Source organism: Oncorhynchus clarkii, chromosome 18, assembly GCF_045791955.1.
Source record: "Oncorhynchus clarkii lewisi isolate Uvic-CL-2024 chromosome 18, UVic_Ocla_1.0, whole genome shotgun sequence".
Lineage (NCBI taxonomy): Eukaryota > Metazoa > Chordata > Actinopteri > Salmoniformes > Salmonidae > Oncorhynchus > Oncorhynchus clarkii.
In genome coordinates, this window is record NC_092164.1 from 47,273,391 (window position 1) to 47,298,667 (window position 25,277).

A 25,277-nucleotide genomic window follows, 5' to 3' on the forward strand; every position below is an offset into this window, starting at 1 on the left:
TAAAGCAAAATCTACAATGGAATGGTTCAAAAATAAACATATCCAGGTGTTAGAATGGCCAAATCAAAGTCCAGACCTGAATCCAATCGAGAATCTGTGGAAAGAACTGAAAACTGCTGTTCACAAATGCTCTCCATCCAACCTCACTGAGCTCGAGCTGTTTTGCAAGGAGGAATGGGAAAAAATGTCAGTCTCTCAATGTGCAAAACTGATAGAGACATACCCCAAGCGACTTACAGCTGTAATCGCAGCAAAAGGTGGCGCTACAAAGTATTAACTTAAGGGGGCTGAATAATTTTGCACGCCCAATTTTTCAGTTTTTGATTTGTTAAAAAAGTTTGAAATATCCAATAAATGTCGTTCCACTTCATGATTGTGTCCCACTTGTTGTTGATTCTTCACAAAAAAATACAGTTTTATATCTTTATGTTTGAAGCCTGAAATGTGGCAAAAGGTCGCAAAGTTCAAGGGGGCCGAATACTTTCGCAAGGCACTGTACATGTACAAATGACCTCTAACCTGTACCCCAGCACACTCGGTACCGGTACCCCCTTTATATAGCCTCATCATTGTTATGTTATTGTGTTACTTTTTGTTATTTTTTACTTTAGTTTATTTGGTAAATATTTTCTTAACTCTTATTGAACTGCACTGTAAACGGGAATGTGTTCTCAGTCAACTTAACTGGTAAAATAAGGGTAAATAACAAGATATTGGAGTTGTGTGTGTGCATGTGTGTTGTGTGCTTGGCTGCCATCAGCCACCTTCTCAATTTATCGATGTCATTTGGGGTTCACTGTGCCTGTGTATGGTGAGCCTGAAGGATCGAGGTGAAGAATGATCTATTTAACATTGAGGAATAAATACAGTTTAATCAGCCATACTCTGAGTTGCTTTACTGGTCAATCCCTCTCTGTTCTAGTCTTATTTACTAGTTTTCTGGCAGTGTGGATTATTAGGAGGTTGGGCAAGAATTCATTTTTAGAAGAGGTGTAACTTACTTTTTCAGCGTCACTCCAGTTTGGTTTCTTTAGGGTTTCATTTACAATTTTGGTGCCACAGCGATGAGGGGGTCTTTAAAAATATTTTATTTAGTTGGCATTATCATGTAGGAAGATTAAAACAAGGCAAACACATGGGCTACAGTTTAGGTGCTGGTTTAATATGGGATGTACTTATCAGGTTCACCTAAATGATCACACCACAGTGTTCTAGGTCAGACATTTGTTAACCATTCCTGCCTCCATGGCAAGATTAATGACAATAAATGTCTACCTGCACATTCATCAGTGTGTGGGTATTTTTTCTATACTACATTATTGTTGAGCACCCCTCCTATTTTCCTTTGTTTGCTGAAGCGCAGAGGTCTACCTGATGTGTATGACATGTCACCCAGAATTATATGGTATTTGATTAGGTTATCAGTAGACTTCTCCACCAGCCAGATGACCCAAATTAGCCTGACGAAACAATGCTTAGATCAACCAATATTTGCAGAAGATACTGTACGTTTGTGTACTATTGCAAAATGTTATATTATCTTGAATATTTTGCAATAGTAAAAGGACATAATTAAGTGATAATGCCCGAGAAGCCAGTGTTTGGCTTCGAGGGCATAATAACTTTTATACAACGGGTTACCAACATATCTAAATAATGATTTACACATAGTCATTAAAAATGTTATTTTGATGAATTAATTCATAGTATTTCATCCTTCCACAAGATACAGTCCGGACTCAAATCTAGGGTTGCTACACAAGCCGGCTGGTCGTTTGTTCTATCGGTTCGGTTGCCAGAGACACGACCCAGTCGGGTCTTATCCCTTGCTTGCTAGCTAGCCAACTATGGCTAACTTACGGTCACATCAAACAGTGCTGCCAGAATAACAACAAAGAAGATGCATTTGTTTCAGGTGTTTTCTAGTGACATTTATTTGGATACATCCGTAACAATGAGCTAATGATAAGCGATTTCGCCTGGCATAGAAAATGTGGTCTCTCATCATGACACTGTTGTTCAGAGAAGCTAGCCAACAACAGAGCTAACACAATCACTTCAAACTGAAGCTCAAAAGACTGCAAACTAGCTGCACTTTGTTTTGTTTTACGTGTTTTCTATCAATATTTCTTTGTATATATCCATAAAAATGATGCTGATTCATGATTTCGACTGGCTGAGAAACGCTGCCTGTCTCATCCCGACTCCCGACAAGTTCATTACTATGCGACAACAGAAGGTCAAATTTGAATATTGAAACAATGTTGCAAATGTCGGAGACAGACAGCAAGGTTTATGCAAATCTCCGCTGTTGAAAACAAAACGTTTGTCTTTTAGACTATGTCTACATGCTTTTTAGAGGAGATCAAGTTTATAAATTGCCTTTCTGGGCTGATAAGACAGCGGACTGCGCAGTCAGATGGAACAAAGTAACTAGGCATTTTAACACCATATAATTTGTCGGTAGTATCTTGTGGAATAGACACCGGCTGGAAAGCGGTTTTAACCAATTAGCATTCAGGATTAGACACACCCCGTTGTATAATGGGCAAATATTGGTTGACCTAAGCATTGTTTCGCCAGACTAATTTGTATCTGGCTGGTGGATAAGTCTACTGATGAACTAATCAAATACCATATAATTTTGCTTGACTGTGTGGATTGTTGGGACGTGGGGCAATAATTTGTTTTTAGAAGAAGTGTAACTTACTTCACTCCAATAAACACATCAGATGGAGAATAGCACAGCATTATAAAATATTTACAATTTTCTACATTGTAGAATAATAGTGAAGACATCAAGACTATGAAATAACACATATGGAATCATGTAGTAACCAAAAAAAGTGTTAAACAAATCAAAATATATTTTATCATTGAGATTCTTTAAAGTAGCCACCCTTTGCTTTGATGACAGCTTTGCACACTCTTGGCATTTTCTCAACCAGCTCAAATAAATGTTTCACAGACATCTCAACTTCAACTGTTCAGAAGAGAATGTGTAAATCAGTCCTTCTTGATCAAATTGATGCAAAGAAACTACTACTAAAGGAAACCACGAAGAAGAAGAGACTGGCTTGGCCCAAGAAACATGAGCAATGGACATTAGACCGGTGGAAATCTGTCCTTTGGTCTAATGTGAGATTTTTGGTTTCAACCGCCGTGTCTTTGTGAGATGCAGAGTAGGTGATCGGATGAGTGGTTCCCACCGCAAAGCATGGAGGAAGGGGTGTGATAGTATGGGGTGCTTTTCAAGTGACACTGTCTGTGATTTATTTAGAATTCAAGTTACATTTAACCAGCATGGCTGCCACAGCATTCTGCAGCAATACGCCATCTCATCTTGTTTGCACTGACCCAAAACACATCTCCAGGCTGTCTAAGGCCTATTTGACCAAGAAGGAGAGTGATGGAGTGCTCCATCAGATGACCTGGCCTCCAATCACCCGACCTTAATCCAATTGAGATGGTTTGGGATGAGTTGGACCACAGAGTGAAGGAAATGCAGCCAACAAGTGTTCAGCATATGTGGGAACTCCTTCAAGACTGTTGGAAAAGCATTCCAGGTGACTAACTCGAGAAGTATTCAGACCCCTTGATTTCTTCCACATTTTGTTAAAGGTACCGCCTTATTCTAAAATGGATTAAATAATTGTTTTTTCGCTCATTAATCTACACACAATACCCCATAATGACAAAGTGAAAACAGAAATACCTTATTTTCATAGTATTCAGACCCTTTGATATGAGACTCGAAATTTACCTCAGGTGCATTCTGTTTCAAATTGATCATCGCTGACATGTTTCTATAACTTGATTTCGAGTCCACTTGTGATAAATTCAATTAATTGGACATGACTTGGAAAGGCACACACCTGTCTATATATGGTCCCACAATTGAAAGGTCATGACAAAGCAAAAACCAAGCCATGAGGTCGAAGGAATTGTCTGTAGAGCTCAGAGACACAGATCTGGGGAAGGGTACCAACAAATTTCTGCAGCATTGAAGGTCCCCAGAAACACAGTGGTCTCCAACATTATTAAATGTAAGAAGTTTGGAACCACCAATACTCTTCCTAGAGCTAGCCTCCCGGCCAAACTGAGCAATCAGGGGAGAAGGGCCTTGGTCAGGGAGGTGACCAAGAACTCAATGGTCACTCTGACAGAGCTCGAGAGTTCCTCTGTGGAGATGGGAGAACCTTCCAGAAGGACAGCCATCTCTGCAGCACTCCACCAATCAGGCCTTTATGGTTGTGGCCAGATGGAAGCCACTCCTCAGTAAAAATGCACATGACAGCACGCTTGGAGTTCTCCAAAGGGCAAACCTTTACTCCACTCACAGAGACGCTTACAAAATTCTCCCTTCCCCTCCATTTGGCCAATCTGACCATAATTATATCCTTCTGATTCCTGCTTACAAGCAAAAATTAAAGCCGGAAGTACCTGTGACTCACTCAATACGGAAGTGGTCAGATGACGAAGATGCTAAGCTACAGGTCTGTTTTGCTAGCACAGATTAATCCTACCACATCAGTCACCGGCTTCATCAATAAGTGCATCAATGACGTCGTCCCCACAGTGAAGGTACGTACATACCCCAACCAGAAGCCAAGGAATACAGGCAACATTCACACGGAGCTAAAAGGTAGAGCTGCCGCTTTCAAGGAGCGGGACTCTAACCCGGACGCTTATAAGAAATCCTGCTATGCCATCCGATGAACCATCAAACAGGTAAAGTGTCAATACAGGAGTAAGATTGAATTATACTATACCGTGAAATTCGAGGTAAGCAACACTGAAGCATGCATGAGAGCACCAGCTGTTGCTGTAACAGTGTGACCACGCTCTCCATAGCTGATGTGAGTTAGATGTTTAAACATATCAACATTCACAGATGGATTACCAGGACGTGTACCAACTGGCAAGTGTCTTCACTGACATTTTCAACCTGTTCATGACCGAGTTGGTAATACCTACATATTTCAAGCAGACCACCATAGTCCCTGTGCCCAAGAACACCAAGGTAACCAGCCTTAACCACCTGACCCGTATCACTCACGTCTGTAGCCATGAAGTGCTTTGAAAGGCTGGTCATGGCTCACATCAACACCGTCATCCCAGAAACCCTAGACCCACTCCAATTTGCATACCACCCCAACAAATCCACAGATGAAGCCATCTCTATTGCACTCCACACTGCCCTTTCGCACCTGAACAAAAGGAACACCTACGTGAGAATGCTGTTCATTGACTACAGCTCAGCGTTCAACACCATAGTGGGTGGGCAAGCACATATCCAACACCATCATTAAGTTTCCCGACGACACAACAGTGGTAGGCCTGATCACCAACAACGTCGAAACAGCCTATAGGGAGGAGGCCAGAGACCTGGCAGTGTGGTGCAGAGAAACAACAACCTCGCCCTCAATGTGATCAAGACAAAGAAGCTGATCATGGACTACATCGACAGGGCTGTAGTGGAGCAGGTCGAGAGCTTCAAATTCCTTGGTGTCCACATCACCAACAAACTATCATGGTCCGATCACACAAACAGTTGAGAAGAGGCAAAACAACCCCTATTCCCCCTCAAGAGACTGATAAGATTTGGCATGGGTCCTCAGATCCTCAAAAAGTTCTACAGCTGCACCATCGAGGGCATCCTGACTGGTTGCATCACCGCCTGGTATGGCAACTGCTTGGCATCCAACCGCAAGGCGCAACAGAGGGTAGTGCGTACGCCCCGGTACATCACTGGGGCAATGCTTCCTTCCATCCTGGACCTCTATACCAGACAGTGTCAAAGACTCCAGCCACCCTAGTTATAGACTGTTCTCTCTGCTACCACACGGCACGGCAAGTGGTACTGGAGCATCAACTCTAGGTCCAAAAGGCTCCTTAACAGCTTCTACCCCTAAGCCATAAGACTGCTGCACAGTTAATCAAATGACTACCTGGACAATTTGCATTGACCCTTTGTTTTTTTACACTGCTGCTACATGCTGTTTTTTATCTATGCATAGTCACTTTACCCCTACCTACATGTACATATACCTCAATTAACTTGACTAACCTGTACCCTCGCACATTGACTCGGTACTGGTACCCCCTATTTGTAGCCTCTTTGTTTTTATTAATTTTCTTAATTTCTTTTTACTTTAGTTTAATTAGAAAATATTTGCCTATCTCTTATTTTACTTAAAACTGCATTGTTGGTTAAGAGCTTGTAAGTAAACATTTCACGGTAAGGTGTTGTATTCGACGCATGTGACAAATAATATTTGATTTGATATTGTGACAAATATTATCATGTCATGTGACGCACTTAACTGAATTATGATAAAGTTATTGTAAACCACTTTGGGACCACTTGGGGTGCAATTCTACTACACTTTATATGACTGGAGGCATTAGCAGAGTATTTTTTTGAGAAATTACAGGGTAGCCTACAAATTACAGGGTAGCCTACTCTGCTGACACTGACAAACAGACATAGGTGGAAATCCCATCCTGGGAAAATATGATTTGTCCCCCCTAACATATCACTGGAAGCATAACTGTAATTTCAATAATATTAATAATACGGAATGAAAGCTCTTGTGCTGATTATAGACACTTAATAGCGCGTTTCTAAGTTTCAAAAGATTGCGACCCCCCCGCCCTTTGCCTCACAATGGTTTGATCCACTGCCTCCCAGCTCTCTGCAGTGGCACATGCAGTGTTGCTAACTTAGCGAGTATTCAGACCCTCTAGCGACACATTTTCAAAAAAGCGACTAGCGACAAATCTAGCAACTTTTTCTGGTGTTATTGGAGACCTTTGGAGACTCTGACGTGAAAGCACGTATCGTTCTTACGCTGCCGTGCGCCCCACCCCGTCCCGAAGTAATCACAGGCGGCCCAGTCCTCGCGCAGCAGTCCCTCCCAGCGACTGTCTTCGTGTATTTGGACCAATCTAGTTTGTTGTTGATGTGGACACCAAGGAATTTGAAGCTCTCAACCTGCTCCACTACAGCCCCGTCGATGAGAATGGGGACGTGCTCGGTGCTCCTTTTCCTGTAGTCCACAATCATCTCCTTAGTCTTGGTTACGTTGAGGAAGAGGTTGTTATTCTGGCACCACCCGGCCAGGTCTCTGACCTCCTCCCTATAGGCTGTCTCATTGTTGTCGGTGATCAGGCCTACCACTGTTGTGTCGTCAGCAAACTTAATGATGGTGTTGGAGTCATGCCTGGCCATGCAGTCGAGGTTGAACAGGGAGTACAGGAGGGGACTGAGCACGTACCCCTGGGGACCTCCAGTGTTGAGGATCAACATGGCAGATGTGTTGCTACCTACCCTCACCACCTGGGGCGGCCTGTCAGGAAGTCCAGGGTACAGTTGCAGAGGGAGGTGTTGAGTCCCAGGATCCTTAGCTTGGTGATGAGCGTTGAGGGTACTATGCTGTTGAACGCTGAGCTGTAGTCAATGAATAGCATTCTCACATAGGTGTTCCTTTTGTCCAGGTGGGAAAGGGCAGTGTGGAGTGCAATAGAGTTTGCATCATCTTTGGATCTGTTTGGGCGGTGTGCAAATTGGAGTGGGTCTAGGATTTCTGGGATAATGGTGTTGATGTGAGCCATTACCAGCCTTTTAAAGCACTTAATGGCTACGGACATGAGTGCTACGGGTCTGTAGTCATTTAGGCAGGTTGCCTTTTTAGTTCTTGGGCACAGGGACTATGGTGGTCTGCTTGAAGCATGTTGGTATTACAGACTCAAGCAGGGACATGTTGAAAATGTCAGTGAAGACACCTGCCAGTTGGTCAGAACATGCCCGGAGCACACGTCCTGGTAATCCATCTGGCCCCGCAGCCTTGTGTATGTTGACCTGTTTAAAGGTCTTACTCACGTCGGCTACGGAGAGCGTGATCACACAGTCGTCCGGAACAGCTGATGCTCTCATGCATGCCCCAGTGTTGCTTGCCTCGAAGCGAGCACAGAAGTGATTTAGCTCGTCTGGTAGGCTCATGTCACTGGGCAGCTCGCGGCTGTGCTTCCATTTCTAGTCTGTAATAGTTTGCAAGCCCTGCCACATCCGACGAGCGTCGGAGCCGGTGTAGTATGATTGAATCTTAGCCCTGTATTGGCGCTTTGCCTGTTTGATGGCTCGTCGCAGGGCATAGCAGGATTTCTTGTAAGCTTCCAGGTTAGAGTCCCACACCTTGAAAGCGGCAGCTCTACCCTTTAGCTCAGTGAGAATGTTGCCTGTAATCCATGGCTTCTGGTTGGGGTATGTACGTACAGTCACTGTGGGGACGACGTCCTCAATGCACTTATTGATAAAGCCAGTGACTGATGTGGTGTATTCCTCAATTTCATCGGAAGAATCGCGGAACATGTTCCAGTCTGTGATAGCAAAGCAGTCCTTTAGCATCTGCTTCATCTGACAAATTTTTTTATAGACCGAGTCACTGGTGCTTCCTGCTTTAATTTTTGCTTGTAAGCAGGAATCAGGAGGATAGAGTTGTGGTCGGATTTACCAAATGTAGGGCGAGGGAGAGCTTTGTACGCATCTCTGTGTGTGGAGTACAGGTGATCTAGAATTGTTTTCCCTCAGGTTGCACATTTAACATGTTAATAGAGATTTGGTAGAACTGATTTAAGTTTCCCCGCATTAAAGTCTCCGGCCACTAAGAGCGCCGCCTCTGGGTGAGTGGTTTCCTGTTTGCTTATTTCCTTATACAGCTGACTGAGTGAGGTCTTAGTGCCAGCATCTGTCTGTGGTGGTAAATAAACAGCCACGAAAAGTATAGCTGAGAACTCTCTAGGCAAGTAGTGTGGCCTGCAGCTTATCACAATATATTCTACTTCAGGCGAGCAAAATCTAGAGACTTCCTTAGATTTCGTGCACCAGCTGTTGTTTACAAATATGCACAGACCGCCCCCCCTCGTCTTACCAGAGTGTACTGTTCTATCCTGCCTGTGGAGTGTGTATCCCGCTAGCTGAATATCCATGTCGTCGTTCAGCCACGATTCCGTGAAGCATAGGATATTACAGTTTTTGATGTCCCGTTGGTAGGATATTCGTGATCTTACCTCGTCTAGTTTATTGTCCAATGATTGCACGTTGGTGAGTAATATTGACGGTGACGGCAGCTTTCCTAGTTGTCTTCTACGGGTCCGGACGAGGCAGCTGGCTCTTCGTCCTCTGCGTCGCTTCCTTTTGCGAATAATTGGGATGTCTGCCCTGTGGGGTGTTTGGAGAGTATCGTTTGAGACCTGCTTGTTGTTGTTGAAGAAGAAATATTAGTATAATCCGAGGTGAGTGATCGCTGTCCTGATATCCAGAAGCTCTTTTCTTCCGTAAGATATGGTTGCAGAAACATTATGTACAAAATCATTTACAAATATCGTGAAAAAACCCCACATAATAATTGGAAAATGCCATGGATACCCCCACTCTCAACTTAAACTGGTGAATGAACTAAGATTTGTTTAAGGGAATGGTATTGCTGTTGTGATTAATTGTGTAGTTTTGGGTACTGGTAGTTAGGAGTACGGCAAACACCTTATTTATTTTCTAGGAGACAGACTGTGAGTCAGTGAGGATGGTGAAAGGGAAAGAGCCAGGGAGAGACTTCAGAGGACAGTGTCACAGCCTCGGCAGGACCAGGTGTCAACCTTGTTGCCAGCAGCACCAGTATAGGGGACAGTGGCACAGCCACGGCAGGACCAGGTGTCAACCTTGTTGCCAGCTGCACCAGTATAGGGGACAGTGGCACAGCCATGGCAGGACCAGGTGTCAACCTTGTTGCCAGCTGCACCAGTATAGGGGACAGTGTCACAGCCACGGTAGGACCAGGTGTCAACCTTGTTGCCAGCTGCACCAGTATAGGGGACAGTGGCACAGCATTGTCCAGTTGCCTCAGTGATGGCACAAAACCATATCAGTCACACCCACAATTTTTAGAACCGCAAATTCTTGCCAATAGAGTGCTAACGATTCAAGAGATATGGTTTGGCAATTTCCTCTGGCTACATTATAATCCATCAATAAAAGGAGTGTTGTGTTTTCACTGTAGCCAAGGGTTTTCAAGCCAGCCATCTTTTGGCCAAAGAGCGGATGCTGCCGTCAAATCAAATTTTATTTGTCACGTGGTTAGCAGATGTTAATGCGAGTGTAGCGAAATGCTTGTGCTTCTAGTTCCGACCATGCAGTAATATCAAACAAGTAATCTAACCTAACAACAACTACCTTATACACACAAGTGTAAAGGAATTAATAAGAATATGTAGATAAAAATATAGCGATGGCCGAACGGTATAGGCAAGATGCAGTAGATGGTATAAAGTACAGTATATACATATGAGATTAGTAATGTAGGGTATGTAAACATTATATAAAGTGGCATTGTTTAAAGTGGCTAGTGATACATTTATTACATACATTTTTTCATTATTAAAGTGGCTAGAGATCAGTCATTATGTTGGCAGCAGCCACTCAATGTTAGTGATGGCTGTTTAACAGTCTGATGGCCTTGAGATAGAAGCTGTTTTTTTTATATCATTTTGCCAATTCAATTTACTTTAGGACGCGCCACCTATGCATCACTTAAAAACATAACAGCCAGTAACCTCCATTTGCTATTCCAGTGCAGGCTAGGGATGACGTTTTTTTTGTGGGCCATACTAAATAAAAAATAATTCCACCTATAGGCTATAATATAATATATGTAAAGACCAGATAGTCTGATGGGTGAGAATATTATCAAGTGCTGGTCAAATTGTGAATGAGAGACTGATTAAGTGTTTGCAGCCTACACAAGAAACAGAGCAGAGCTCATGCCATTTATGCAACTTTTTTCAAATCATCATTAAGAGTCGCATCATGCAGCCTCAGAATGCATAAAAAATTGAAACATATAGACTAGTGTTTGTATCACAACTAAAGTTGCATAAATAACTCTAAATTAAACATATAGACTAGTGTTTGTATCACAACTAAAGTTGCATAAATAACTCTAAATTAAACATATAGACTGGTGTTTGTATCACAACTAAAGTTGAATAAATAACTCTAAATGAAACATATAGGAGGACGTGTTTCTTTTTAATCACTCAACAAAGAATAGCCTCATGTGCGCACTCCCTCAGGAAATCGTTTGGAGAAAATATCCTTTCTATTTTATTGTTCAAGGTGCACCTGTGTAATGATTGTGCTGTTTAATTAGCTTATTGATATGCCACACCTGTCAGGTGGATGGATTGTCTTGGTAAAGGAGAAATGCTCGCTAACAGGAATGTAAACAAATTTGTGCACAACATTTGAGAGAAATAAGCTTTTGTGCGTATGGAACATTTCTGTGATCTTTTATTTCAGCTCATGAAACATGGGACCGACACTTTACATGTTGCATTTATATGTTTTATACTTTTTATATTTATACTTTTATTTTTGATACTTAAGTATATTTTAGCAGGTACATTTAATTTGATACTTATGTATATTTAAAACCAAATACTTTTAGACTTGAAACTCAAGTAGTCTTTTACTGAGTGACTTTTACTCAAGTATGACAATTGGGTCCTTTTACCACCACTGGTATATATATATATATCAGCAAACAGAGGAAAATAGGAGGGGTGTTCAACAATAATGTAATATAGAATAAATACCCACACACTACTGAATGTGCAGGTAGACATTTATTTTCATGAATCTTGCCTTGTAGGACTAGGTGATTTCCACTAGATGGGTCAGCTGCAATGTCAAAATTGGCTATATCGTAAAAAGTCATGAAAAACTAGGTTAGGGTTAGCGGTGTGGTTAAGGATAGGGTTAAGGATTCAAATCATATTTGACTACTTTGTGGCTGTGCCAGCTAGTGACCACTCTGCAGAGCTGTCTCCAAGGCAGGATTCATGACAATAAATGCCAACCTGCGATGAATGCTCCCATTGTTAACAATGCACAGTAAAACAACATTGGCGTTCATCAGCGTGCAGATATCTTTTCATTATTTCAGAAGTACATTTTTTGTACCCAGCTCCTATAAGTCATTAGATGTGTGTACACTACATTTGAAATGAGTGCTCAACAACAAGGACAGGAATCCAAAAAAGGGCTTACCCAATAAGAAATATTAGAATGCTGAGGTTTCGTTCCATGAGATCGACAGAACAGGTATACTGACGTGGAATTCAAACTTTCTGTTTGAAAAGGAAACTGTAGCACACTTGCATTTTTTTGTCAAAATACCACCACCAATGTTTAGTACCAGATCCATTAAACACATTGTGGAGCGTAAAATTGAGGGCAACATTTCCCACCTGACAGGTGTCTTCATGAGAGGAAAATGTTTCCCAAGTCATTTTTTTTCTACCAAGTCTGCAAAGATTTTTGATTTCAACATTACCCCATTTGCCAGGTGTGTCATTGTTAATAACTACCATAGTACTGATAGCTATGTGCTTTAACAAACATTGATATTGGAACATTGCCAAAACTTAACATATAAGTACCTCAAGGAAGCAACGTTCAACAGATCCTCACTACAACAGACATGATGTACCAGGCTTTTCTGCTGGCGATCCCTCTACTGATGGTGTTTCAGACGTCGTGCATAAACACTTCACCACTTGATTCTGTAAAAACGATTGAGCAGGCAAGAGCTCCAAAAGTTAGCTTGAGCCGTCTTGATGAGCTAAGAAATAGGGCTAAATTCATTGGCAGAAGCTGCAAGGAAGTTAAGGACAGATATGGTCAAGCTGAAGACGGTCTGTACTACCTGACCACGTCTACTGGGGTGGTGTACCAGACCTTCTGTGACATGACCACAGCGGGCGGCGGCTGGACTCTGGTGGCAAGCGTGCACGAGGACAACATCTACGCGAAGTGCACAGTTGGCGATCGTTGGACCAGCCAGCAGGGAAACAACGCCAACTGGCCAAAAGGGGAAGGCAACTGGGCCAACAGGAAGACTTTCGGAACAGTGGAGGCAGCCACGGACGATGACTTCAAGAATCCTGGCTACTATGACATAGATGCAGAAGACATGTCGGTGTGGCACGTTCCCAACAAAACGCCCTTTTACCACTGGAACCTGGCCTCCATCATGCGCTACCACACTGAAAGGCGCTTCCTCCATCTGTACGGAGGAAACCTGTACTACCTCTTCCACCGCTACCCGGTCGAGTACAACGTTGGAAAACACCTGTCCGACAATGGACCCTCCATTCCCATAGTTTATGACCTCGGGGACAAAGAGTCCACCAAAATGTTCTACGGCCCTAACACTAGAGGGGAGACTGAGGGAGGCTTCATCAGTTTCAGAGCCATAAATCTAGAACGGGCGGCCACAGCCATCTGCTCTGGGGTCAAACCCAAAGGCGGTGAGGTTGATGCATACTGTATTGGTGGTGGTGGGTTTTTCCCTCAGGGTAACCCTCTTCAGTGTGGGGATTTCACCTCCTTTGCCTGGAACGGCTATGGGACCAATGTAGGCTGGAGTGCATCAAAACAGATGCTGGAGTCAGCTGTGTTACTCTTTTACCGCTAATTCACAGTGCATTTATTTTTCTTTGATTGTTTCATAGATTGATTGATAGATTTTTGGGTAAAACAATTCATACAGTTTAAAATGAAAAGTACATTTAAAAGGAATTTTGGAAATATTAGTAATACCTTTTTATATTTTTTATCTATTCATTCCATTACTACAAAGAAATAGCACAAAGCAATAACCATTCCATTCATCATAAAAATATTTGTGTCTCATACAATCATTAAATGCTTATAGCTGATAGTGACAAGTATTATTATGTCATGTGAGGCTCTTAATAACTGAATTACGGTAAGGTTACTGTAAGCACTTTGTAACACCTGTTGTGTTGGGGTGATGGGTGCTGTAAATTCAGTGTATGGATTGTCTCTGCTTGTTTGATCATTCTTCCTGCAGTAATGTAACAATAAAGTAGTCTGTGGGTCTGAGAGCATGAAATGAGCCTACTGTACTTTTTCATTATACAATTTCTTTTTTTGGTGGGGGGGGGGTAAGATGAGCTTACCTTTTGTCAAGGAGGGAGAGAGAGACAGAGAGGACATATTCTGAGGAGAGAGGGAAACAAGAGAGAGTAGAGAGCTATAAGGTGAGCGAGAGAGAGAGAGAGAGAATCAGAAGGAGGGGAGGCAAAGGGACATAGAGAGGACTTGTTCTGAGTGCTGTAATGATGCCCAATTGTTTGACACAACTAGATACACTCAACAACAAAAAATGCTGGGTTGTTAGAACAACCCAACTGCTGGTTTGCAGGGATTGGGTCACTTAGTTGTGTTTTCTTTAACAAGAGCAAGGTTCTGGTCTTAATGCTGGGTTATTGATGTTGGGTTATTGAGATATGACCCAGTGGGTGGATTATTTATCCCACAAATGTAGAGGATCAATGTGATCCAGCAAGCTCGTGAATGAGGATTGCTGCAGCTGTGTACCATACAGTGCAGCTGGCACTGAGTAGAATTACTTTTAGACAGGCAAATGGGCAAAGCTTTGTGGCTGACCCCCCAAAAAAGCTAGGAATAAATTACCTAGCTATCATAATTATATTATCTCAGTAATTGACAATTTTATATAATCAGAGCTAGCAAACTACTTAGCTAACATTTTCTAATTTAGCTGGCTAGCAAGCTATTTTCCTGTGCTGTGTGTGGTACTAAACATTTTAAGTTTGGTTGTATTTTTAAAATCCTAATTGTTTCTGAATTGGCTAGCTAGATGGGGATACCTAGTCAGTATTACAACTGAAATGTGTCTTCCGCATTTAACCCAACCTCTGAATCAGAGATCGACATAATCGACATCCACGGCACCTGGGGAAAAGTGGGTTAACTGCCTTGCTCAGGGGCAGAACAACATATGTTTACCTTGTCAGCTCGGGGAATCAACCCAGCAACCTTTTGGTTACTGGCCTAATGCTCTAACAACTAGGGTACCTGCCTCCCCCTAGTCTCAGTCTGAATGCAGACAGTTACTTTAACTTCATATTGAAATGAAAAAAGCATCTCAATTGTTCATCCAAGTTTAGACTCTCCACTTAATCTGCGTTAACGTTGTCTTTGTCACCAACTGCCCTGATACTAGAGGCTGCATGGCCCTGATACTAGAGGCTGCATGGCCCTGATACTAGAGGCTGCATGGCCCTGATACTAGAGGCTGCATGGCCCTGGTACTGGAGGCTGTATGGCCCTGATACTAGAGGCTGCATGGCCCTGATACAAGAGGCTGTATAGCCCTGATACTAGAGGCTGCATGGCCCTGATACTGGAGGCTGCATGGCCCTGATACTAAAGGCTGCATGGCCTCGATACTGGAGGCTACATGGCCCTGATAGTAGAGGCTGCATAGCTCTGATACTGGAGGCTGCATGGCCCAGATACTAGAGGCTGCATGGCCCTGATACTAGAGGCTGTGGTAAATCACATAACCCAACAGTGCTGGATCAAAATAACCCAGTGCTGGGTATGTACTGTAGTGACCCAGCGCTGGGTTACAGGATTTACGCAAATTGGTCATAATTGACCCAGCATTTTTTTAGAGAGCATGTAATGTTTTGAAATGTAGATATACATTATATGCTGCTGTCTGTCGGATTAAAACATGTTTGTCACTTGACGAAAGACACTGAACATGATCGTATCCAACTAATAGTGCTCCTCCGCCAAACACACATGGCTAAGAAGCAGCATGTGACACAATGATGAAGAGAAGAAAAGCAGCCAGCCTGGCCTCAGAAAGTCCATGGCAATACAGCATCATTATTTCTGGGTCTTTTTCCCTGGTTGAGGCTTTCCTGGAGGTTGAGAGCCAGAGATGCTACCACCACTATCAGAGGAAAAGACACATAACTAGAGTGTTCTGGATAACACACTTCACCTTGTGTTAGGATCACAGTCACACACAGCCGTACACACACACCAGTGGAGGTTGCTGAGAGGAGGACGCCTCATATTAATGGCTGAAATGGAGTCAATGGAATGGTACACGTAGTTTCCATGTGGTTGATACCATTCCATTGACTCCATTCCAACCTTTACTATGAGCCGTCCTCCCCTCAGCAGCCTTCCCTGCCACACGCGTCAAATCAAACTTTATTTGTCACATGCGCCGAATACAACGGTGAAATGATTACTTACAAGCACTTAACCAACATTGCAGTTCAAGAAAGAGTTAAGAAAATAAAGATAAAGTTAAAAAATTATAAAAAGCAACACAATAAAATAACAATAACGATAACAATAACGAGACTATATACAGGGGGTGCCAATACCGAGTCAATGTGCAGGGTTACAGGTTAGTCGAGGTCATTTGTACATGTAGGTAGATAATAAACAACGAGTAGCATCAGCGTAAAAAACAAGTGGGAGGGGGGGGGGGTCAATGTAGATAATGATTTGATTAGCAGTCTTATGGCTTGGCGGTAGAAGCTGTTAAGGAGCCTTTTGGTCCTAGACTTGGCGCTCCGGCACTGCTTGCCATGTGGTAGCAGAGAAAACAGTCTATGACAATTTTATGGGCTTTCCTCTGACACCGCCTATTTTATAGGTCCTGGATTGCAGGAAACCTGGCCCCAGTGATGTACTGAGCCGTACACATTACCCTCTGTAGCGCCTTATGGTCATATGCCGAGCAGTTGCCATACCAGGCTTTGATGCAATCGGTCAGGATGCTCTCAATGGCGCAGCTGTATAACTTTTTGAGGATTTAGGGACCCATGCCTTTTCAGTCTCCTGGGGGGGAAAAGTGTTGTCGTGCCCTCTTCATGACTGTCTTGGTGTGTTTGGACCATGATAGTTTGTTGGTGACGTGGACACCAAGGAACTTGAAGCTCTCAACACGCTCCACTACAGGTCCATCAATGTTAATGGGGTCCTGTTCGGCCTGCCTTTTCCTGTAGTCCACGTTCCGCTCCTTTGTCTTGCTCACATTGAGGGAGAGGTTGTTGTCCTGGCACCACACTGCCAGGTCTCTGACCTTCTCCCTATAGGCTGTCTCATTGTTGTCGGTGATCAGGCCTACCACTGTTGTGTCGTCAGCAAACTTAATGATAGTGTTGGAGTCGGGTATGGCCACGCACGTAGGCAAACGGCTGAGAGGTTGAGCACAGATTCAAGGTCTAGTGTGTGTGTGTGTGTGTGAGAGAGAAACACAAGGGTAACCTACAGGCTAGTGCATTATTAGGAGGGAACCCTCACTGCACGCACACACAGCAGAGGTATGTCATAGTTTTGAAACAAAACTCTACATGGGACACTGAGTTATGCACCTTTAAGTGAGCCATTGAGAGCATACGTCATCACCCATCATGCAATAGACGTCATCAGAGCGCACAAAAGATCAGTGTACTGTCTACATTGTTGTTTTCATGACATACTGTAGTTTTGATTAAATTGTTTTTAATCATGTCAACAAGAACAACATCTTTAACGATTGGAGGTTCTGATAGCTAACGATTCCGCAACGCGATTAGCTTATTTGGTTGAGACCGCAAGTTTGTTTCCCGGATTCCTGCAAAAAATAACACAAATGTTATTGGTTAGCCATCATGCTAACAAAGCAAGATCATGCTAGCAGCGCTAGAGTCAAAACACCAGCGGTATTTGTGTCTACGTCTGGGCTCAAATGCGCTAGGTGCGAGATCATATCTATGCAAGAGTAGGAAAATAAGGTGGAACTGATATATTAACAAATTCTTGTCTGTTCCAAATGTATCATCATCAAGCAGCTTAGAGAAGAGATTATCCGACTGCTAGCTTAGCTGTGGAAAAAACACAGCATTTCAGTTCTGAATGCCTGCTACCGCCAAGGGGTGCCGACGAGACGGGTGGGAATGACGTGATCCAATCCACTGGACAGATGGTAAGCTCAACTCTGCGGCCCGTGGGAGACTTGACACTGGAAAGACGAAGGAGGTCGGGTGAAAGGCAGTCTGGTCGGCCTCCATATATTCTAGAGGATCAGGTCCAGCTTTTTAACAGCTTTACCCTGCTGGAGGTGGACATACTGGCCCCGGGGGTCAGCTCTGATCCTGGGAGTACACCAACAGCCATCAGCTGCGTAAGGACACCCTCCACAGCTCAGCCGGTCACTGATCAAAGGGAACTAGGTCTTGGGACCTCCTCTATTTCCCAGAGGATTCCTACGCCATCCACTGCTACTGGTACATGTACAAACCTCCTCCCCCCACCATTGTCGTGGACTGCTCGACGGTGAGAGATTTTGGCCTGCCTGTGGCCTGTGGGCAGACCAAGGTTCACTGTCACCCAGGCACCCATTTCCAAGACATCAACTCCTTCATGCCCACAGTTCTAGCCAACTACTCTAATATTGGCACCATTGTCACTCACGTTGGATTTAACATTTGCTTTCGGCAATCTCAGGAACTGAAAAAGGACTACAACATTATCTTGAACACCCTTGTTAGCACATGGAAGAGAACAGTCATCTCTGGTCCCCTTCCATGCTATAGAAGGGGAGCGGAACATTACAACCTCCTCGCTACCTCTGAACGAATTCCTGAAGAAACTGTCTCCTTTTGTGAAAATGTTTACTTGCTATGGGAGCAACCAACACTCTTTAAAATATTTATAAGATTGTGCTGTTATAATTTATATTAATATTATCTAATATTGTTACAAAAAAAAAATCTGGCTGTTTTCCATGATATTTGGTTAGTTCTCTTAAAAATCTCCCTCATACAATACCGTTCAAAATTTTGTCCTTGTTTTTGAATGAAAAGCTAATTTTTTGTCCATTAAAATAACATAAAAGGATCAGAAATACAGTGTAGACATTGTTAATGTTGTAAAGGACTATTGTAGCTGATTTTTTATGGAATATCTACATAGGCGTACAGGGGCCCATTATCAGTAACCATCAATTCTGTGTTCCAATGGCACTTTGTGTTAGCTAATCCAAGTTTATCATTTTAAAATGCTAATTGATCCTTAGAAAACCCTTTTGAATTATTTTAGCACAGCTGAAAACTGTTGTTCTGATTAAAGAAGGAATTCAACTGGCCTTTAGACTAGTTGAGTATCTGTAGCATCAGCATTTGAGGGTTTGATTACAGGCTCAAAATGGCTAGGAATAAATACCTTGCTTCTGAAACTCATCAGTTTATTCTTGTTCTGAGAAATTAAGGCTATTCCATGCGAGATATTGCCAAGAAACTGAAGATCTCGTACAACGCTGTGTACTACTCCCTTCACAGAACAGCGCAAACTGTCTCTAACTAGAATAGAAAGAGTGGGTGGCCCCGGTGCACAACTTAGCAAGAGGACAAGTACATTAGAGTGTCTAGTTTGAAAAACAGATGCCTCACAAATCCTCAACTGGCAGCTTCATTAAATAGTACCCGCAAAACACCAGTCTCAACATCAACAGTGAAGAGGCGTCTCCGGGATGCTGGCCTTCTAGGTAGAGTTACTCTGTCCAATGTCTGTGTTCTTTTGCCCATCTTAATCTTTTTTTTTATTGGCCAGTCTGAAATGTGGCTTTTTCTTTGCAACTCTTTAAAGTATTTAGCTTCAAACAGGAGTAAAACAAGGCAGTCTGTTGTCTCCATATCTATTCATTTTGGCCATTGAAATGCGATTAAAATGAGATCCAACAAGAACATCAGGGGGTTAGAAATCCAGGGGATAAAAACAAAAGTGTCACTGTATGCTGATGACTCAAGTGTTTTATTTTCTTAAGTCTGCAATTTGGATCCCTGCACAGTCTCATTGAAGATCTTGATCTCTTTTCTAGCTTCTCTGGACTAAAATGTAATAATGACAAGTGCACCATACCACGCATTGGATCGTTAAAAAACACTACCTTGTAGTTTACCAATAAAATGGGCGGATGGGGATGTAGACATACTTGGTATTCACATCTCAAAAAATATAAATGAACTTACCGCAATCAATTTCAATAGAAAATTAGCAAAAATAGAGAAGATTCTGCAACCAGGGAGAGGTTGTCTATTTATGGAAAAATCACATTGATTAACTCTTTGTTTCTATCACAGTTTACTTACTTGCTAATGGCACTGCCTACTCCACACAACTTGTTTTTTAAATCATATGAGCAAAAAATATTTAATTTTACAAAATTAAACGTGCCTATTTATATAATGCATATGTGTTTGGGTGGCTAAAATTATTAAATATTAAAACTTTAAACCTCTCACTAAAAGCTTCACTCATACATAAAATATACTTAAACCCAAAATGGTTTTCCAGTAGATTAATAAGAATCCTTTGTTCAAAATGGCCTTTCTGCCTTAAAACAGATTACAACTTCTCATTTCCAACTAATTGAAAATCAAATGTTGTTTAAAGTATGGCCCTTTCTTAAACAAGCCATACAAAGCTGGTTACAATTTTAGTTTTATCAACCAGAAAAGATAGAACAAATATTACAACAACTATTACAACAAATGTTATGGTTAAAATTCAAATATATTGATTAATAAAAATAAAAATAAATATTTTTTAATGGTATTATATTTATTAATGATATTATGAATAGAAATTGAGGAGTTATGTCACATACTCATGACAGCTGCGCCACACAGGTTGCAAAATGAATGGGTAGAGATTTTTGATGTACCAATTCCATGGCATGGTGGCCAGGAAAAACTCCCTAGAAAGGCCAGAACCTAGGAAAAAACCTAAAGAGGAACCAGGCTATGAGGGGTGGCCAGTCCTCTTCTGGCTGTGCCAGGTGGAGATTATAACAGAACATGGCCAAGATGTTCAAATGTTCATAGATAACCAGCAGAGTCAAATAATAATAATCACAGTGGTTGCCGAGGGTGCAACAGGTCAGCACCTCAGGAGTAATTGTCAGTTGGCTTTTCAAAGCCGATCATTCAGAGTATCTCTACCGCTCCTGCTGTCTCTAGAAAGTTGAAAACACCAGGTCAGGGTTCCATAGAACATTTGAAACTGGAACAGCAGCACAACCAGGTGAACTGGGGACAGTAAGGAGTCATCAGGCCAGGTAGTCCTGAGGCATGGTCCTAGGGCTCAGGTCCTCCGAGAGAGAGAAAGAAAGAAAGAAAGAAAGAAGAGAAAAAGAGAAGAGAGAATTAGAGAGAGCATACTTCAATTCACATAGGACACCAGATAAAACAGGAGAAATACTCCAGATATAACAGACTGACCCTAGCCCCCCGACACATAAACTACTGCAGCATAAATACTGGAGGCTGAGACAGGAGGGGTGGGGAGGCACTGTGGCCCCATCCGATGATACCCCCGGACAGGGCCAAACAGGCAGGATATAACCCCACCCACTTTGACTAGAAGGATATCTTCAACCACCAACTTACCATCGTGAGACAAGGCCGAGTATAGCCCACGAAGGTCTCCCCCACGGCACTCCCCCATGGGTGCCAACCCGGACAGGAAGATCACGTCAGTTACTCAACCCACTCAAGTGACGCACTCCCCCTAGGGGCGCTATGGAAGAGCACCAGTAAGCCAGTGACTCAGCTCCTGTAATAGGGTTAGAGGCAGAGAAACCCAGTGGAGAGAGGGGAACCGGCCAGGCAGAGACAGCAAGGGTGGTTTGTTGCTCCAGTGCCTTTCCGTTCACCTTCACACTCCTGGGCCAGACTACACTCAATCATAGGACCTACTGAAGAGATGAGTCTTCAATAAAGACTTAAAGGTAAAGGTTGAGACCGAGTCTGTGTCTCTCACATGAATAGGCAGACCATTCCATAAAAATGGAGCTCTATAGGAGAAAGCCCTGCCTCCAGCTGTTTGCTTAGAAATTCTAGGGACAGTAAGGAGGCCTGCGTCTTGTGACTGTAGTGTACGTGTGGGTATGTACGGCAAAACCAAATCAGAAAGATAGGTAGGAGCAAGCCCATGTAATGTAAGTTAGCAGTAAAACCAAATCAGCCCTTGCCTTGACAGGAAACCAGTGTAGAGAGGCTAACACTGGAGTAATATGATCAAATTTTGGGATTCTAGTCAAGATTCTAGCAGCCGTGTTTAGCACTAACTGAAGTTTATTTAGTGCTTTATCCGGGTAGCTGGAAAGTAGAGCATTGCAGTAGTCTAACCTAGAAGTGACAAAAGCATGTATTAATTTTTCTGCATAATTTTTGGACAGAAAGTTTCTGATTTTTGCAATGCTAAGTAGATGGGAAAAAGCTATCCTTGAAACAGTCTTGATATGTTCGTCAAAAGAGAGATCAGGGTCCAGAGTAACGCCGAGGTCCTTCACAGTTTTTTTGAGACGACTGTACAACCATCAAGATTAATTGTCAGATTCAACAGAAGATATCTTTGTTTCTTGGGACCGAGTTTAAAAGTAGAACATTTGCAGACATCCACTTCCTTATGTCTGAAACACAGGCTTCCAGGGAGGGCAATTTTGGGGCTTCACTATGTTTCATCGAAATGTACTGTCATCCGCATAGCAGTGAAAGTTAACATTATGTTTCATCAAGAGGTAAAATATATAGTGAAAACAATAGTGGTCCTAAAACGGAGCCTTGAGGAACACCGACATTTACAGTTGATTTGTCAGAGGACAAACCATTCACAGAGACAAACTGATATCTTTCCGACAGATAAGATCTAAACCAGGCCAGAACTTGTCCGTGTAGACCAATTTGGGTTTCCAATCTCTCCAAAAGAATGTGGTGATTGATGGTATCAAAAGCAGCACTAAGGTCTAGGAGCACGAGGACAGATGCAGAGCCTCGGTTCTGACTCCATTAGAAGGTAATTTACCACCTTCACAAATGCAGTCTCAGTGCTATGATGGGGTCTAAAACTAGACTGAAGCGTTTCGTATACATTATTTGTCTTCAGGAAGGCAGTGAGTTTCTGCGCAACAGCTTTTTCTAAAATTTTGGAGAGGAATGGGAGTATAGGCCGATATTTTTTTTTATATTTTCTGGGTCAAAGTTTGGCTTTTTCAAGAGATTCTTTATTACTGCTACTTTTAGTGAGTTTGGTACACATCTGGTAGATAGAGAGCCGTTTATTATGTTCAACAGATTAGGGCCAAGCACAGGAAGCAGCTCTTTCAGTAGTTTAGTTGGAATAGGGTCCAGTATACAGCTTGAAGTTTTGGAGGCCATGATTAATTGAATCAATGTGTCAAGAGATATAGTACTAAAAAACTTGAGTGTCTCCCTTGATCCTAGGTCCTGGCAGAGTTGTGCAGACTCAGGACAACTGAGCTTTGGAGGAATACTCAGATTTAAAGAGGAGTCCGTAATTTGCTTTCTAATTATCATGATCTTTTCCTCAAAGACGTTCATAAATGTATCACTGCTAAAGTGAAAGCCATTCTCTCTTGGGGAATCCTGCTTTTTAGTTAGCTTCGCGACAGTATCAAAAAATACATTTTGGATTGTTCTTATTTTCCTCAATTAAGTTGGAAAAATAGGATGATGGAGCAGCAGTGAGGGTTCTTCGATACTGCACGGTACTGTCTTTCCAAGCTAGTCGAAAGACTTCCAGTTTGGTGTGGCGCCATTTCCACTCCGATTTTCTGGGACCTTGCTTCAGAGTTTGGGTATTTTCTGTATACTAGGGAGCTAGTTTCTTACGACAAATGTTCTTTGTTTTTAGGGGTGTGACTGCATCTAGGGTATTGCGCAAGGTTAAATTGAGTTCCTCAGTTAGGTGGTTAACTGATTTTTGTACACTGACGTCCTTGGGTAGGTGGAGGGAGTCTAGAAGGGCATCTATGAATCTGTGTGTTGCCCGAGAATTTATAGCACGAATTTTGATGATCCTTGGTTGGGGTCTGAGCAGATTATTTGTTGCGATTGCAAACATAATGAAATGTTGGTCTGATAGTCCAGGATCATGAGGAAAAACATTAAGATCCACAACATTTATCCCACGGGACAAAACTAGGTCCAGATTATGACTGTGGCAGTGAGTAGGTCCAGAGACATGTTGGACAAAACCCACTGAGTCAATGATGGCTCCGAAAGCTGTACATGAGGCTGTGAATTAACTGAGAGAGAAAGCACCTACGGCCCTCTACGCCATTAAAAAACGAATTCAAATTGAAATACCTACTAAAATTTGGCAAATACTAATTGAATGTGTCTATGAACCAATTGCACTTTATGGCATCTGTGTGTGGGGTCCACTTTCAGAACAACATTTCACCCAATGGGACAAACACCCTTTTGAAACCCTGCATACAGAGTTCTGGAGAGAGATGTGTGAGCAGCCAGTCACTGGATACGTTTTTAATTTTTTTACATTTCACCTTTATTTAACCAGGTAGGCCAGTTGAGAACAAGTTCTCATTTACAACTGCGACCTGGCCAAGATAAAGCAAAGCAGTGCGACACAGACAACAACAGAGAGTTAAACATGGAATAAACAAATGTACAGTCAAAAATATAATAGAAAAAAAAGTCTATATACAGTGTGTGCAAGTGGCGTGAGGAGGTAAGGCAATAAATAGGCCATAGTAGCGAAGTAATTACAATTTAGCAAATTAATACTGGATACATTAAGAGATTAAGTGTACCCAACTATACACAATGTGTCAACTGTGTTGTCAGAATCCTCTGAATAGCCAAAACACTGAATAGACTCAGCTACCATTCTAGCTGGAAAAGGACACTACAGTTACGGGTCTTCTCTTTCTTCTCGTCCTCTGAAGATGTATGGAAAGGTAACACTATCCAGACACTGTAATAGACCTGTCCACAGCTTCTCACCTGCACACAGGTGTGTGTGCATGTGCACGTGTGTGTGTGGCCTGCATGTGTGTGTGTGTGTGTGGCATGCGTATGTGCACATGTGTGTGTGTGTTTGTGCGTGCACGCATGTACGTGTGAGTGCTCTCCGAACAGTCTCATGTGTGTGTGCGTGTGTGTCCTCCAAACGATCACATCATCGCTAGTTTAGCGTTAGCAACTTCCTCCTGCTGACGTGCTAAAGATGGTTAACACACACACACACAAACCCACTCACACACCTCTGTAACTCACCCGACACAGGTGAGATGGGCACGTCACATCCCCTCATGTGCTGTTGTTGCTTGACACCTCATGACAGAATACCCTGTGATTGGTTCCCACCAACCCCACCCACTTGGCCACTTCAATGGTGTTAAGTGGCTGCAATGTATGTTGCTAAACTTCTGTGTTGTGGTCATGTCATGTAATGCTTTGCTTGTGTGTTTGATTGGAGACACTCTGACACAAGACAGATTTCCCCAAGGGGATCATTCAGTAAAGTCTATAATGTCTGGTTCCTCTTT

General features: G+C 42.6%; 1 protein-coding gene across 1 annotated transcript; it reads left to right on the forward strand.

Moving 5' to 3' along the window:
- The first annotated feature begins 7,856 nt into the window (after positions 1–7,856).
- Positions 7,857–13,535, forward strand: LOC139372678 (intelectin-like). The gene is made up of 2 exons (XM_071112462.1): positions 7,857–7,874; positions 12,552–13,535. The coding sequence occupies exons 1-2, from the start codon at positions 7,857–7,859 to the stop codon at positions 13,533–13,535; spliced, it is 1,002 nt and encodes a 333-aa protein (XP_070968563.1).
- The last annotated feature ends 11,742 nt before the right edge of the window (positions 13,536–25,277 follow it).